Below are 17,567 nucleotides of genomic sequence, written 5' to 3'. Positions count from 1 at the left end.
GTATGGAAGTAATTGTGTGAAGCACTTTGGGGTCAATGCAAGTTGACTAAAAATGTGCTATATAAATAAAGACATTATAGTGTCTACAGAGTATACAGTGTACAAACCTCATTACAGTTACTGATCAGTGCAACTCTGATGGCACCTCGCAAACTCATACATTGTTTACATTCTCATGTGCAAGCAAATACTATAGAAGTAAGTTTCTCATCTGGTGGAATTGGTGTAGAGAGGCCAGTCATTTCTCCCTCATGGACTCTCCTTTAGGTTGTATTCTTGTAATTCTTAGCCAACACCATTTATCAGTTATTGTAACCGGTCATTTATCAGCCCAGATCTAGCTGCTCAGAGGCGCAGATTGCTTCATCTATCTGTAGGAGCGGGTGGAATATAACGATTTGGAGGTGCAGGGGAGGAGTGGGTAGGATGTGATTTTGCAGAAAGGGAATTGAATTGGAACATTATGTGACGTACGCCTTTACAACATCATTCTGTATTGAATGAGAATATGAATTAATGAATGCCCTGTGCGCTGTGTTTCCATCTCACTTTACTTCATCCCACCTGCACTTATCATGCTTTGTTTCTGGGCCGTGACAACTAAGGTGACCAAACTTGAAATAATTAAAAGGGGACAACATTGAAATATTTTTAGCTGAGTGGGAAGTTGCTCCATTGGAATCATGATCGTATTGAATGGTGGGGCAGGGTTGAAGGGTCAGGTTGCCTGATTTCCATGTGTGTTCACTATTTGGAAAAGCCTTAACAATATTGGCTTATTGGTCTGAGAGAGGGTGTTGGCGGAGTGAGTGAAGCAGGATACAGTGATGGCTGAATACATGGTTAAAGCTCAGGACCTGGATTAAGTAATAATAATAAAACTCTTTTCATCTACAATGTCAATAGATAGTCTAAGATAACCCTCATTAGTTAATAGTAATATACTTCTAAATTTCTCATCTTTGTTATGAAACTAGGTTGCTTTGTTGAGAGCACATGCTGGGGAACACTTGCTGCTTGGAGTGGCGAAGCGTTCTACATCGTATAAAGACATCCTATTACTAGGTAAAAAATCCTTTATATTCATTTTAACTTCGCATTTCACTTAAAATAGCATAATTACTGTGAGCGATTCTTACTTCTATACTGACCAGTTATGCCATTTTGAACAGGGAACGATTATGCTATACATCGCAACAGTCCGGAAATGGAAATTAGTCGTGTGGCAAATAGGATTTTGGATGAGTTGGTGCAGCCTTTCCAAGAAATTCAGATAGATGACAATGAATATGCCTGTTTGAAAGCAATTGTGTTCTTCGATCCAGGTCTGTACACATTTTTACGTAAAAGGAAAGTTTGGCATTTCGCCACTGTGACAAGACATGGTGCATATCATGAGGAGAAACAAGTAGTTTGGAACTTGAATTAGAGCTTTAGTTTCAAGTTGCTGAGGTTGGGGTTTGAATTGCTTCACTGCCTTTTGATAATGAAACGCTGTTTCAGCGACTAGAAATCATATTGCAAAACTAGCATTCCTAAGACATTCCTTGTCTAATCAGAACCTATACACAAAATCCACATGAGTGCTGCTCACACCCATATTCTCAACGTGCTATTGTGACCACCAGTCTCCACCAGTTGAGAGTTTTTATAACATTTTATAACATTACAGGTCCTCCCCTGGTTACGATGGGGTTCTGTTCCCGAGAAATGTTCACGTACTGAAAAGTTTGCATGTTGGTAATGCAGTTACCTGGCAATACATGTAAATAAAAACAAAGGCGAATGTAGAGAAAAATAGGAGTTAAACCAGGGTGTTTCGAACAACCAATCAGGTATTTGCTTTGGACATCGTTCCCACATGGCACAAAATGCCTGCAAACCCCTGCCGTAGGTATTCCAAACATTGGTTCATATGTACGGGTTGTACATAAGTTGGGTGTTTGTAAATTGGGGAGGAGCTGTACTTACAATACTATACTATCTCAAGATATGACCACATTAACAAATCTTTTATGCACCAAACTCCTGACTTTGATCAATCTGGCAATAAATGAAAAAAAACTTGAGACAATTATATCTAAGAAGGTCTAAATGAACTCGCCATTTTGTCATTATCCAGATGTAGTTAGAAAGTCTTTGTGGCCAAAACAAGTTCGCACATATGAGAATCAAGTTCAAATTTCACAGATTTTGGGTGTGGAAACAATCACCATGCCAATATCTTTAGATTATCTTCTGTCTTGGGCTAAATTGCTGTTACAGTTGATGTATATTATAATCATGAAAGGGTGTAATGATTGATTGAATCAATAGCATTGATTTTGTTTGTCAAAGTTGACCTCGTTGTGTAAGTACGTGTAAGCAAATGAAAATCTAAAAGTCTAGGTAATAATTTAAGATGTTATCATCGAGTTAAAGGTACCATGCAAATGCATGTGGAAGTTGTAGCACGGAATTGTATTTAACTGCATTTGTTAACTAAGTTGAAAACTATATTTGGCGTCACATTAGAGAGCTAAGCTGTGATAAGACTACAAATTATCATTCATGTGTTGGAAGGAACTGCAGATATTCATTTGTTCTATATCTCTCTATATCACTATCTATATCTCTTGTCCTCTTTCCCCTGGCTCTCAGTCTGAAGAAAGGTATCGACCCTTTAATGTTACTTATTCCTTTTCTCCAGAGATGCTGTATGACCCAGTGAGTTACTCCAGCTTTTTGTGCCTATCTTCAAATTACTACTTACTTCTTATACCATCTATCTATCTATCTTTAAAACTGTGTGCCTGTCGCCTGCCGTCCGTCCGGCTGCCTGCCTGTCTTTCGATTCGTTCCCATCGTGTGATGTCACAATGCCCAATGCTCGCAGATGTCCAATCGCAATGCCCGATGCTCGCAGATGTCCAATCGGAATGGACCCATTTACATGTACGGCTTCCGGCTGCATTTCTTCCTTTGATTCCCTGCAACTCCGAAACCAGACGCAGAATCGCCGACATCTTTTCCATTTCGGTAGAGATTTCACTTTTCTTTCTAAGTATCCGCTCCTCATTACATTTCGTCATGTTTAAGAACACATTTTTAATCAAATCCTTCCCCCCCCCCCCCAATATTTCAAAAATAAACTGGCTTCGCACCCATAGAAGCAGCACCAGCCCCAGCCCCTGATGAACGTTCCATTGTGTGATGTCACAATGCCTGATGCTCACAGATGTCCAATCGGAATGCATTCATTTACATATGCCTTTGCAGGAGCCCCAGCCCATGGTGAACGTTCCAACGTGTGATGTCACAATGCCCAATGTTCACATATGTCCAATCGGAATGGATCAATTTACATATGCCTTTGCAGGAGCCCCAGCCCCTGGTGAACGTTCCATTGTGTGATGTCACAATGCCCAATGCTCAAATACATTGTTGCCATAGAGGGAGTACAGAGAGGGTTCACCAGACTGATTCCTGGAATGTCAGGATTTTCAAATGAAGAAAAACTGGATAGACTCGCGTTGTACTCGCTAGATTTTAGAAGATTGAGGGGGTATCTTAGGACAGAGATGAGAAAAACATTTTTCACACAGAGAGTGGTGAATCTCTGGAATTCTCTGCCACAGAAGGTAGTTGAGGTCAGTTCATTGGCTATATTTAAGAGGGAGTTAGATGTGGCCCTTGTGTATGGAGAGAAGGCAGGTACAGGATACTGAGTTGGATGATCAGCCATGATCATATTGAATGGTGGTGCAGGCTAGAAGGGCCGAATGGCCTACTCCTGCACTTAATTTCTATGTTTCTATGTTTCCCTCTCCTCAACCCTCTTCCTCTCCCACCCATCACTCTCTCCCCACCCCCCTTCCCTCTCTACCCCACCCCCTTCCCTCTCTCCCCCCGTCCCCTTCCCCTACCCCTCTGTCCCTCTTCCACCAGCCCCTCTACCCCTCCCTCCCCACTCTTCCACTTCTCTCCCCTTACCCCACCCCTCTCCCTCCCTGACCCCTCTCTCTTCCCCTCCCTGTCCCACCCCTTCCCCTACCCCTCTGTCCCTCTTCCACCACTCCCCCGTCCCTCTTCCACCACTCCCGCTACCCCTCCCTCCCTCCCCACTCTTCCACTTCTCTCCCACTTCTCTCCCCCTTCTCTCCTCCCCCTCTCCCTCTCCTCACCCCTCTTCCATCCCTCTCTCCCCCACCCCTTCCCTCTCTCCCCGCCCCCTTCCCCTCTGTTCCTCTTCCACCACTCACCCTACCCCTCCCTCTCCCACTTCTCTTCCCTTACCCCACCCCTCTCCCTCCCTCACACACCCTCCCTTCCCCTCTCTCCCCCACCCCTTCCCATACCCCTCTGTCCCTCTTCCACCACTCCCCCTGTCCCTCTTCCACCACTCCTGCTACCCCTCTCCCCCTCCCTCCCTCCCTCCCCTCTCTTCCACTTCTCTCTCCCCCCACCCCTCTCCCCCTCCAATCCCACTCTCCCCCTCCCTCCACACTCTTCCCCCTCTCCCTCCTCATTCCCTTACCGTGCACAATCTCTGTCTTTAAGAAGGAACTACAGATGCTGGAAAATCGAAGGTAGACATAAAAAAAACTGGATAAACTCAGTGGGTGTGGCAGCATCTATGGAGCGAATTGAATGGTCAACGTTTTTGGCCGAAACCCGGTAGAAGGGTTTCGGCCAAAAACTTTGCCCTTTTCCTTCGGTCCATAGATGCTGCTGCACCCGCTGAGTTTATCCAGCTTTTTTGTTGTTATACCAGCCTCTCTCTCTCTCTCTGCCCTTTTCTCTTCTCTCGACTCATGCACGCCCGCTCCAACCGCTCCCCCCCCTTCACCTCTCTCCCCCATCCTCTTCTCCCCCCCCCTCCCCCTCTCCCTCTCCACCCTCCTCCTCCCCTTCCTCACAAAATATTTTTTGTGGGGGCGGGTCCTCAGTGTGTGTGACTGTTTGTGGAGGCGGCCACGCGCTCTCCATTCAAGAAGACGCTCATCTGTTTGTGGAGGCGCGTGCTTAGTATGTGACCAAAGATCTTATAGCGGAGCTCTCCGCTACAAGATCTTTGTGTGTGACGACACACGCTCCCCCCCACCCCCGGTGGTGCAGAAGGCGCGCGCAGCATCTGAACGCTCAGCGAATATTCGAATTCTTCACTAACCGTCATTCTGACTTTGCTTGTGAAGAGAAAAGTCCTGAATTGCATTTGTCTGATGCAGGAAGATTGTTCCCGATGTTGGGGAAGTCCAGGACAAGCGGGTCACAGTTTAAGGATAAAGGGGAAATCCTTTAGTACTGAGATGAGGAAAACATTTTTCACACAGAGAGTGGTGAGTCTCTGGAACTCTCTGCCACAGAAGGTAGTTGAGGTCAGTTCATTGGCTATATTTAAGAGGGAGTTAGATGTGGCCCTTGTGGCTAAAGGGATCAGGGGGTACGGAGAGAAGGCAGGTACAGGATACTGAGTTGGATGATCAGCCATGATCATATTGAATGGTGGTGCAGGCTCGAAGGGCCGAATGGCCTACTCCTGCTTCCATGCTTCTATGTTTCCCTCTCCTCACCCCTCTCCCTCTCCCACCCATCCCTCTCTCCCCCACCCCCTTCCCTCTCTACCACCACCCCCTTACCCCTACCCCTCTGTCCCTCTTTCACCACTCCCGCTACCCCTCCCTCCCCACTCTTCCACTTCTATCCCCTTACCCGACGCCTCTCCCTCCCCCACCCCTCTCTCTTCCGCTCCCTTCCCCTCTCTCCCCCACCCCTTCCCCTCTGTCCCTCTTCCAACCACTCCCCCGTCCCTCTTCTACCACTCCCGCTACCCCTCTACCCCTCCCTCCCTCCCCACTCTACCACTTCTCTCCCACTCTTTCCTCCCCCTCCTCACCGCTCTGCCATCCCTCTCTCCCCCACCCCCCTTCCCTCTCTACCCCACCCCCTTCCCTCTCTCCCCCCACCCCCTTCCCCTATCCCTCTGTCCCTCTTCCATCACTCCCCCTACCCCTCTCCTCCTCCCTCCCCACTCTGCCACTTCTCTCCCCCTTCCCCACTCTCCCTCCCCACTCTTCCCCTCTCTCCCCACCCCTCTCCCCTCCCTCCCTCCTCCCCATCTTCCCCATCCCCCCTCCCCCACATCTCTCTCCCCATCTCTCATCCCCTACCCCGCTCTCCTTTCCCTCTCCAATCTATCCCGTTTCCTCCTCCTCCTCCTCCTCTCCCCTCCCTCCCCTCTTCTCACCCCCCCCCCCCACCCCCGCAAACGCCGTTGGGGAAACAGACCCAACGGGTCTGCACTTGGTCTAGTGTATATCTAAAGGTACAATGGTGACATTTTAATTTCATTGAGAGTTAATACAAAACAATACTATCGATTCAGTCAGCCGTTATACAAAACCAAGCCAAGAAATTGCTTAATTTCAAACTATATACGCTGAGCTGAACATGGATGTAAGTGCGCCACGAATATCCAAGAACATCTAGGTTGACAAAGAATAACGTGAGCGTGTGTATGTGCTGAGGCCCAGGGAGGCAGGATCTACATTCAGATAATCAACACATATACCTTTTTGTTGAATGCCTCATCACTCTGATTGTCAGCATGTTAGATATGATTTCATTTGCATGATTATTGACGGTTGCCTAAATATGATTCCAAACAAGTGGAAATTGAATGAAAATGCTTCTCAAAGTATTTTGAACATTTGTAAACTGCCATTAGGTTCAAGCTAAGGGTGGGAACATGGCTGTGAAATGCGTGGTGGTGTACAACAGTGTATCTTTTCAAACACACATAGCTTCAGGTAATGAATTAGACCTAAAATCTGTCGCAATCAACAATAATTCTAGAAAACATCTGAGCTGCAAAAACTGTCTCATGAAATCCTTTCACAGGCTCTCTAGGTGTAGATAGATTTGAGCTAGGTATTCAGATAATAAGACACAAAGTGCTGGCAAACTGGGCAGGTCAAGCCGCATCTTGAAGGGAAAGACAGACGATGTTTCAGGTTGGGACACCTCTTCAGACTGAAGAGGGGCCTCAACCCAAAATGTCACCTGTTTATTCCTTCCCCACATTCTGCCTGACCCATTGTTCCTCCACCACTCTGTGTTTTTCTCAAGATGCCAGCGTCTGCAGTTCCTTCCACTCCTTAAAAAGTTCCTACCTCTCGTGTGTTACAGTTACTGGATACAGGAGACCACTATTCAGCTTCTGAAGCCTCTTTTGTGGCTGGTCAAGCCCGATCTGGACCTGTGGGGATGGGGAGGCGGGGAGGAGACAGTCGCAGATGGTAGAACTGCTGCTTCACAGTGCCAGAGACCCAGCTTCAATTCTGACCTAGGGTGCTGTCTGTGCAGAATTTTCACATTCTCCCTGTGACCACATGGGTTTCCCCCGGGTGCTCTGGTTTCCTTCCATATCCCAAAGATGTGTGGGTTTGTAGGTTAATTAGCCTCTGTAAATGCCCCTGTGAAGGGAGTGGATGAGAACATAGAACTAGAATGAGTGAGTGATCAATGGATGGCGTGGACTTGGTGGGCTGAAGGATGATACCGTACCTCTAAACTAAATTAAGCCTAAAAGATTTAACTTAGAAATCTGAGTATTAATTCAATAGCTTGGCAATGTGGTGAGTTTATAAATTTGGTAAATGACATACAGTCGTTATTTTTGTCCCTTAATTGCAGCGGCGGCAATATCACCTCTTCTGTTTAAAAATATGTCACAAGCACAACAACGCATTCTTTTTGCTTACGACATTTTATTAAACAAATCTGCAACCTGTAAACTCAGCTGTATTGAGCAATACATATGTCCTCATTGGACTACCGATGCTGTTTTTCTCCGAGTTTCAAATATGCGTGTACATTTTATTTCATCTGAAATTATTTTTCTGCAGATGCAAAAGCTCTAAATGATCCAACAAAAATCAAGAGCATGCGTTATCAAGTGCAAGTTAGTTTGGAGGATTACATTAATGATCGACAGTATGATTCTCGAGGACGATTCGGGGAACTGCTGCTGCTGTTGCCAACTCTTCAGAGTATAACCTGGCAAATGATTGAACAAATTCAATTTGTCAAACTTTTTGGACTAGCTAAGATTGACAACTTGCTCCAAGAAATGCTGCTGGGAGGTACGTGCTTTTCTTTATCGGCTGAAGGTAGTGGTACAAGCCTGTTTACTAATTAATCTTTTGTGACCCTCAGAGGCTCCAGTGTTTTCGTGCCTTGCTTCTTTAGCTCAATAATTTTGCTGGGTATTTCCTTCTTGAATTCAAATCATCTGCATCCGATAGATACCCAGATACACTTGGAGAGCTTTTATGCCGTAGCATTGGTAGTCAATGAGAAAATCCTCAAACCTCGTCAAAGTTGAGGTTTTCTTGCAATCTAAAACAAACTGGGCTACTTTTTCTTGAAAAGAGAAGGTTGAGGAGTAAGCAATGGTTTTTGAAATTAGCAATAGTTTTGATGCAGTGGAGACAAAAAGAGAGTTTTCACTTTTGCAGATTAGCGAAATCCAACAATTACAATGAAATACTGTAACATCCATTAAATCAAAAGGAGTATTTAGAACATTAAAAGGTAAGTCAGATGCTCTTATGATGGGTCCGAGAAATGGTCCAAAGAAGGGTCTCGACCCAAAATGTCACCTATTAATTTTTCCTCCAGAGATGCTGTCTGACCCGCTGAGTTACTCCAGCTTTTTTTGCCTATCTTCGGTTTAAACCAGCATCTGTAGTTCCTTCCAACACAGTTACATGTTTAAGTCGGATGAGGAAGGCTGGAACCGGCTCAAATGTGAAGTTGGGTTGATTGTTCCGTTTCCATGATGTATGTTCAATGTAGTTCCACATAAATCCACAGCACTCATTTCACAGATTAGAGTTGCCATGTTTTCCCAGAAAATTGAACGTTCGTAGTTCAAAGGTAATTTATTACTCTGAAACACTCTGCTTCGTTCACTTATATATATTTTTTAATGAGCTTCCTATGTTTCCCCTGGGATGAGTGGTTCAGAGCATGATGAACCTTTCCCATTCCTTTGCCAATGCTTCTTTCAACCTCTCCTCCAATTCAAGCGGAGGTTGACTGGCCTGCTGACATGTCCACCTCCTGTAATGAAATGTTTTTACCGCTCTGTCAATTTCAAACTCGTGAAATTGGAACACTGTGTAAGATATTCCTTGTGTTCTATCACTCTGATGCATCGTGTCAATGGGTTGCATACTGTGGCACAAACAAAACAAGTGCAGATTCTGTTATTTCAAATGATCAATGGTCTATATAGATACCCATTAACCGTACCGACTCACATGAAAAGCCTGGAGTTTCTCCTCACTGAGGCCGTGTTCAGCTAAAAAGGTTTATACCATGTCCATCGCTTTTGCATGCTTTCAATAATGGAATAGCCAAAACATAACTTCTAACTGTGGACACATCAGGGTCCTGTATTACTCTCCTACTTTTTTACTCTATATGCTACCGGATAGTAAATTGTATTCATTTTCCTAGCTGATGGATATGTCTGCTTGTCAATTACCTGGAAAAACATTCATCTGCGCACCAAGATCCCTCCTCCCCATTTTTTATTGTGGAAAGCATATTTCCTGATTAGAATTATGCTTTAAAACATGCATTCATTCAATGCCCCATTCCCTCTCTGCCTGCTTCATAACCTCTATGTCTTCTTGAAGTCACAATCTTCACCACAATCTACCATGCCTATTCCAACGGTGGCATCTAATATTGTTTCCATAACTCCACAATCTAGATAAATTATATCTGTAAAGTGGATAATAGTGCCATTTACAAAATTCCACATTTCAAGTTTGATAAGTTTCTTACCCTTATTCTCCTTTCTGCAGCTATGTTATGTTTGAGATAGACACATTAATGCCATGTTTCATTATCATTGCACTGTCTCTTAAACGATACGACCTTAAAAGCTTTTTGAAGGTCTACATCCTTCATTTATCCATCTCACAGATTATAGTGAGTTTAATCGATGATTTTAGGCTAATATATTTTAAAAAATTGAATTGAATTTAGTTTAGAGATACAGCACAGAAACAGACCCTTTGACCCACCAAGTCCACATCAACCATAAAAGGTAGCATCCTTTTTCTCCAGAGATGCTGCCTGACCCACTGAGTTACTCCAGCAATTTGTGTCTCTCAACCATAATTCACTAATTCACACTAGTTCTATGCTACCCCATTTTCACATCGTCAACACATTAGGGGCTGTATATAGAGGCTAGTTAACCCACAAACCCGCAAGTTTATGGTTTGTGGGAGGATACTGGAGCATCTGGAGGAAACCCACGTGGTTACAGGGAGAACGTGTAAACGCCACACAGGCAGCACGCGAGGTCGGAATCGAACCTCATGTTGTGATTCAGCAGCTTTACCGGTTATGTCATTGTGGCGCCCACATTAGTTAATTAAGATAAACTAATCTAGAATATGAGAGCTTATTCTTGTCTTGTTATAACTTCCAGTCTTCTGGCATAATGTTATTTACCACAGTTTTGGAAAATGTTATTGGGACTGTTATAGCACTTACCCAGCTTGCTTCTGGTATATGGATGCAAGCTGTTAAGGGATGTTTTGGCTTAAGGTCTTTTATTTAGTTGGTACCTTGACCTGAAAATTGAATTTGGCACATGGATGATTACCCGTGCAGATTTTGTACACTGTTCAACATTTTAGTGGAAGCATTAACCTTTTAACAATGTGGCAATATCTTGGTGCTGTTTATAGCCTTAAATGATGCAAAGTTCAGTGGTTGAGTGATTATAGTTCTCACAAATATTGCATTTACAATCCCACCTTAGTCACATAGCAACTGTGACTATACAGACATCTCATTAATGTATTTCATGATATGTCATAGTTCTTTCGCATGAATTTTTCGTACCTTTCCATTCTAGACTGGATAGTGTTTTTATTCATCTCAAAAGTTGCAATAATTAGGACAATCTGAGCAATGATGGGATTGAGTGGTGACATTACTTTGCAGAGCCATACCCATTGAATCATTCTTTTTTTTAAATCGAACAAGTATTTGTTTCTATTCTTAACCCTATTATTTGCATAATTTTAGTCTAAAAAAATAAGCAAACACAGCTGATCATTAACTCCATGTAGTGATTGCGTCAACTCACCTTTGTTATATTCGGTGTTCAAGTTGAAGTTTCATAAAGCACAGTTCATAAATTATGTACATTCTAGCAATCACACAGACAAACTACTGCAGCATCAACTCATTTTGTATGTTGAATGTTAAATGTGGTGAAAGCTGTTCGGAGAAAAGGATAATGGGATTAATACCTGACATGGGTGAGTTAGACAATAGACAATAGGTGCAGGAGTTGGCCATTCGGCCCTTCGAGCCAGCAACACCATTCAATGTGATCATGGCTGATCATCCCCAATCTGTACCCCATTCCTCCCTTCTCCCCATATCCCTTGACTCCGCTATCTTTAAGAGCCCTATCTAGCTCTCTCTTTAAAGTATCCAGAGAACCGGCCTCCACTGTCGAGGCAGAGAATTCCACAGACTCACCACTCTCTGTGAGAAAAAGTGTTTCATCATCTCCGTTCTAAATGGCTTACCCCTTATTCTTAAACTGTGGCCCCTGGTTCTGGACTCCCCAAACATCGGGAACATGTTTCCTGCCTCTAGCGTGTCCAAACCCTTAACAATCTTATATGTTTCAATAAGATTCCCTCTCATCCTTCTAAACTCCACAGTGTACAAGCCCAGCCGCTGCATTCTCTCAGCGTATGACAGTTCCGCCATCCTGGGAATTAACCTTGTAAACCTACAACTCCCTCAATAGCAAGAATGTCCTTCCTCAAATTAGGGTACCAAAACTGCACACAATACTCCAGGTGTGGTCTCACTAGGGCCCTATACAATTGCAGAAGGACCTCTTTGCTCCCATACTCGACGACTCTTGTTATGAAGGCCAACATGCCATTCGCTTTCTTCACTACCTGCTGAACCTGCATGCTTACATTCATAGACTGATGAACAAGGACCACCAGATCCCGTTCTACTTCCCCTTTTCTCAACTTGACGCCATTTAGATAGTAATCTACCTTCCTGTTTTTTATACCAAAGTGGATAACCTCACATTTATCCACATTAAACTTCATCTGCTATGCATCCGCTCACTCCCCCAACCTGTCCAAGTCACCCTGCATTCTCATAGCATCCTCCTCACAGTTCACACTGCCACCCAGCTTTGTGTCATCTGCAAATTTGCTAATGTTACTTTGAATCCCTTCATCCAAATCATTGATGTATATTATAAATAGCTGCAGTCCCAGCGCCTTGCGGTACCCCACTAGTCACTGCCTGTCATTCTGAAAGGGACCCATTAATCCCTACTCTTTGGTTCCTGTCTGGCAACCAATTTTCGGTCCATGTCAGCACTCTACCCCCAATACCCTGTACCCTAATTTTTCCCACTTGTCTCCTATGTGGGACTAGTGGGCAAATGCTTTCTGAAAGTCCAGGTACACTACATCCACTGGCTGTCCCTTGTCCATTTTCCTAGTTACATCCTCAAAAAATTCCAGAAGATTAGTCAAGCATGATTTCCCATTCGTAAATCCATGCTGACTTGGACCGATCCTGTTACTGCTATCCAAATGTGCGGCTATTTCATCTTTTATAATTGACTCCAGCGTCTTCCCCACCACTGATGTCAGGCTAACTGGTCTATAATTCCCTGTTTTCTCTCTCTCGCCTTTCTTAAAAAGTGGGATAACATTAGCTACCCTCCAATCCACAGGAACTGATCCTGAGTCTATAGAACATTGGAAAATTATCACCAATGCATCCACAATTTCTAGAGCCACTTCCTTAAGTACCCTGGGATGCAGACCATCAGGCCCTGGGGATTTATCAGCCTTCAGTCCCATCAGTCTACCCAACACCATTTCCTGCCTAATGTGGATTTCCTTCAGTTCCTCCGTCACCCCAGATTCCCTGGCCACTACTATATCAGGAAAAATTGTTTGTGTCCTCCTTAGTGAAGACGGATCCAAAGTACCTTTTCGACTCATCTGCCATTTCCTTGTTCCCCATAATAAATTCACCTTTTTTGGTCTTCAAAGGTCCAACTTTGGTCTTAACTAGTTTTTTCCTCTTCACATACCTAAAGAAGCTTTTACTATCCTCCTTTATATTCTTGACTAGCTTACCTTCATACCTCACCTTTTCTCCCCATATTGTCTTTTTAGTTATCTTCTGTTTCTCTTTAAACATTACGCAATCCTCTTGCTTCCCGCTCATCTTTGCTACATTAGAAACATAGAAACATAGAAAATAGGTGCAGGAGTAGGCCATTTGGCCCTCCGAGCCTGCACCGCCATTCAATATGATCATGGCTGATCATCCAACTCAGTATCCTGTACCTGCCTTCTCTCCATACCGCCTGAATTCTTTAGCCACAAGGGCCACATCTAACTCCTTCTTAAATATAGCCAACGAACTGGCCTCAACTACCTTCTGTGGCAGAGAATTCCAAAGATTCACCACTCTCTGTGTGAAAAATGTTTTCCTCATCTCGGTCCTAAAAGATTTCCCCCTTATCCTTAAACTGTGACCCCTTGTTCTGGACTTCCCCAACATCGGAAACAATTGGAAACAAACAAACATTGTACTTCTCTTTTATTTATATACTGTCCCTGACGTCCCTTGTCATCCACGGTAGCCCCTTGCTCCCCTTGGAATCTTTCTTCCTCCTAGGAATGAACTGATCCTGCACCTTCTGTATTATTCCTAGAAGTACCTGCCATTGTTGTTCCACTGTCATCCCTGCTAGGGTATCTTTCCAGTCAACTTTGGCCAGCACCTCCCTCATGACCCCATAATCCCCTTTATTCAACTGTAACATTGTAACACTGTTAGTTTAGGATGAAAGATTAGAGAGGCAATGCTTGCATAGCCTGAAAAGTGACAGGTGATTTCATACATAGAACATAGAACAATACCGTTCAGGAGCAGGTCCTATGACCAACAATGTCCGTACTGAAAATGATGCCTAGTTAAACTAATCTCCTTTGCCTGCACGTGATCCATATCCCTATGTTCCATGCAAATCCATGTGCCTACCCAAAAGCCTCTTGCATGCCACTATCATGTCTGCTTTCACCACCACGCCCAACATCAATTTCCAAGCACCTACCGCTCTCTATGAAAACAAAATGTGCCTTGCACATCTTTTTTATGCTCTGTCCCCCTCAGCTTAAGTTATGTCCACTAGCCTTTGACATTTTCACCCTGGGGAAAAAGGTTCTGAATGCAATTGAAACATATTGGAAAGGATATTTCCCCTTGTGGAAGTCTCTTGATCCTGCAGTCACAGTTGAAATATAAGGATTCATTAATTTATGAGAGATACAAGGTGATATTTTGTTTCTGTCTGAGGGTTTACTTTTGATTTACTCTATGACTGTTATGCATACCGTGGTAGTGTGAGAAAGCTTTTGTTTGGTGTGCTATCGAGTCAAAGAGAATATATGATTACAATCAAGCCGTCCACAGTGCATTGCTAAAGGATAAAGGTACAACATATAGTGCTAGATAAAGTCTGATAATATCTGATTAAAGATCATTCAGAGGTCTCCAATGAGGTAGATGGGAGGTTAGGACCACTATATAGCTGACGAGCACACTGTTCAGCTACCTGATAACGATGGGGAAGAAACTGTCCTTGAATCTAGACGTTTGTATATTCTGTACCTCTTGCCGGATGGGAGAGGGGAGAAGAGAGAGTGATCAGCATGAGATTCGTCCTTGATTATGCTGGCAGCCTTGCCAAGCCAGCGTGAAGTGTATATGGAGTTAATGGAAGAGGTTGGTGTGCATGATCATCTGGGCCACAATTCTCTGCATTTTCAAGGAAGTAAAGGCAATGGAATGTTCTCTTGGCCATAGGTTTGATGTGGCTGGTCCAGCACAAATTACTGGTGAAATTTATTCTTGAACTTAAAGCTTTCAACAATATCTATAATATGCCATCAAAGTACTGCTTGTGTGTGTACTGCATCACTTCCTGAATGTCTTGTTGACATTGAGGGAGGCAGTGTGAAGAAGTGTCTCGACCCGCAACCTCACCCATTCCTTCTCTTCAAAGATGCTGCCTGTCCTGCTGAGTTACTCCAGCATTGTGTGTCTATCTTTGAAGGAGGCATTAGTGCCTTGGCACCAAATTACAAGGTTCTCAATCTTCTTCCTGTACTACGTCTCATCATTATTTGATATCAAATCTACTACGGTGGTGTCATCTGCGAATATGTCGATTGAGTTGGATCAGTCTTTGTAAAAGAGTGATGGAATAGTCGAGTCAAGAATCAAGAGTGTTTTATTGTCATATGTCCCGGACGGGACAATTAAATTCTTACTTGCTGCGGCACAACAGAATATGTGAATATGTAAACATTGTATATAACGGGAAAAAAAGAAAAAGTTCAATAAATAACAAATATAGTGCAAATAACAAATAATAATAGTCTTTTGCAGTTCAGAGCTCAGAGCTTATTTGTTGTTGTGTATAATAGCCTGAAGGCTGTGGGGAAGGAGCTGTTCCTGAACCTGCACGTTACAGTCTTCAGGCTCCTGTACCTTCTTCCTGATGGCAGTGGTGAGATAAGTGTGTGGCCAGGATGATGTGGGTCCTTGATTATTTTGGCTAGCTTTTTGAGGCAGAGACTACGATAGATCCCTTCGACAGTGAGGAAGTCAAAGCCGGTGATGGACTGGGCAGTGGTCACAACTTTTTGTAGTCTTTTTCGCTCCTGGACTTTCAAGTTATCGAACCAGGCCATGATGCAACCAGTCAGAATGCTCTCTACCGTGCACCTGCAGAAGTTTAGGAGAATCCTCTTGGTCATTGAATATTTTGAAGGCTGGAGTAGATAGATTCTTGTAAACAAGGAGGTTAAGTTTTACTATGGATATACCGGAATGTGGATTTGAGATTACAGTCAGATCTGCCATTATCAGTTCTTATTAAATAGCGGAGCAGCTTAAAGAGAACAGTATGATACTTGTGTATGTGAATGCGCCTTGACTATTCATTAGTAGCCTTTTGCAATTTTAATGAATGTTATGTTCAGAAAAGTTAGTGTTAGGGTTAGATCAGCAAACGTTTGCTGATGTTTACATTGTGGAATATATAGACTGAGAGAAAATGTTTGAAGCTCATGTGGAATCAACATGATTATTTGCAATTTAAAAAGTTCCGTGTATTTTGCCAGAACATACTAATTTGTGTGCCCACAATAATTTGGTTCTATGTATGTTAAATCTATGCCTTGAGTTAATTTCAAGACGTGTTATTGTGCCCACTACTTATTTCTCGACCCGAAACGTCACCCATTCCTTCTCTCCAGAGACTCTCCTGGAGAGTTACTCCAGCATTTTGTGTCTATCTTCGATTTAAACCAGCATCTGCAGTTTTTTCCTACTCATATTATAGGTTGTTCTTCTATTTTTCCGTTTTACAGGTACAACTAATGAAGCAAGTCATCTCCATCATCCTTTAAACCCTCATGTAGCCCAGGATCCCATAACGGGCCAAACCATTTTGATCAGTTCAATTCCTACAGCAACTCACAGTCAACAGATATGTATGTATTTTTCTTTCATTTTAATGTTACCAATTGTCTGTAGTCTTTACAATAGTTTGACACTTTTATGAAAATATTAGCATCCTTAATAATATACAAAGCAGTAATAACAATGAGGAAGTAACTACATGCAAGGCATAGTGGCACAGCGGTAGAGTTGCTGCCTTACACGTGCCAGAGACCCATGTTCGATCCTGACTATGGGTGCAGTCTGTAGGGAGTTGGTACGTTCTCCCCGTGACCTGTGTGGGTTTTCTCCAAGATCTTCGGTTTCCTCCCATACACCAAAGACGTACAGGTTTGTAGGCTAATTGGCTTGATGTAAGTGTAAATTGTCTCTAGTGTAGGAAGGATAGTGTTAATGTGCGGGGATCGCTGTTCGGCGCGGACTCGGTGGGCTGAGCTGTATCTGCGCTGTATCTCTAAACTCTAAACTACAGTATATTCATATATAATATTTTCACAGCAAATATATTGTTATTGCATTATGATACTGTAAATCAACACAATGTATTTGAAAGAAGGTTCTGCAAAAAGAGAAATGGCATGTGAAATGAAAAAAAGACTAGGGCTGGTGGAAATCTGAAACAAACTAACAATAATGGAAATACTGAATGGGACACTCAGAAAGAGAAGCAGAGTTAATATTTCAGGTTGATGATCCTTCATCAAAACTAGAATAGTAATCAAACAAGCGTATTTTAAGTTGCAGAGAGTGGGAGTGTTGGGGAGAACAAAGCTGAATTGGATAGAGATCTGGATAGCCTTAAAGGACCTGTCCCACTGCAGCGACCTAATTGGCGAGTTTAGAAGAGTTTAGGAGAGTTTTAAAAAAGTGTCATGGTCTTGTTGTATCGCCGAAGTATAACACCTCCAACGACCTCCTTCAACTATGTAGAGAACCTCCTACGAATATGTAGAAGACCT

General features: G+C 43.3%; 1 protein-coding gene across 6 annotated transcripts in view; it reads left to right on the top strand.

Annotated features, from left to right (window-relative positions):
- hnf4g (hepatocyte nuclear factor 4 gamma) overlaps positions 1–17,567 on the top strand; it is a 142,184-nt gene that overhangs the window by 120,466 nt on the left and 4,151 nt on the right. For all 6 annotated transcript variants that reach the window (XM_033019270.1, XM_033019273.1, XM_033019268.1 and 3 more), the window contains 4 exons: positions 978–1,065; positions 1,173–1,325; positions 7,887–8,123; positions 16,518–16,640. In XM_033019270.1, the coding sequence (XP_032875161.1) occupies positions 978–1,065; positions 1,173–1,325; positions 7,887–8,123; positions 16,518–16,640 (601 nt within the window). The remainder of the gene's footprint in view (positions 1–977; positions 1,066–1,172; positions 1,326–7,886; positions 8,124–16,517; positions 16,641–17,567) is intronic.

This window comes from Amblyraja radiata, chromosome 4 (genome assembly GCF_010909765.2).
Source record: "Amblyraja radiata isolate CabotCenter1 chromosome 4, sAmbRad1.1.pri, whole genome shotgun sequence".
In the NCBI taxonomy this organism is placed as follows: domain Eukaryota; kingdom Metazoa; phylum Chordata; class Chondrichthyes; order Rajiformes; family Rajidae; genus Amblyraja; species Amblyraja radiata.
The sequence above is the reverse complement of the archived record's forward strand: the minus strand, read 5'-3'. Positions and strand labels throughout refer to the sequence as shown.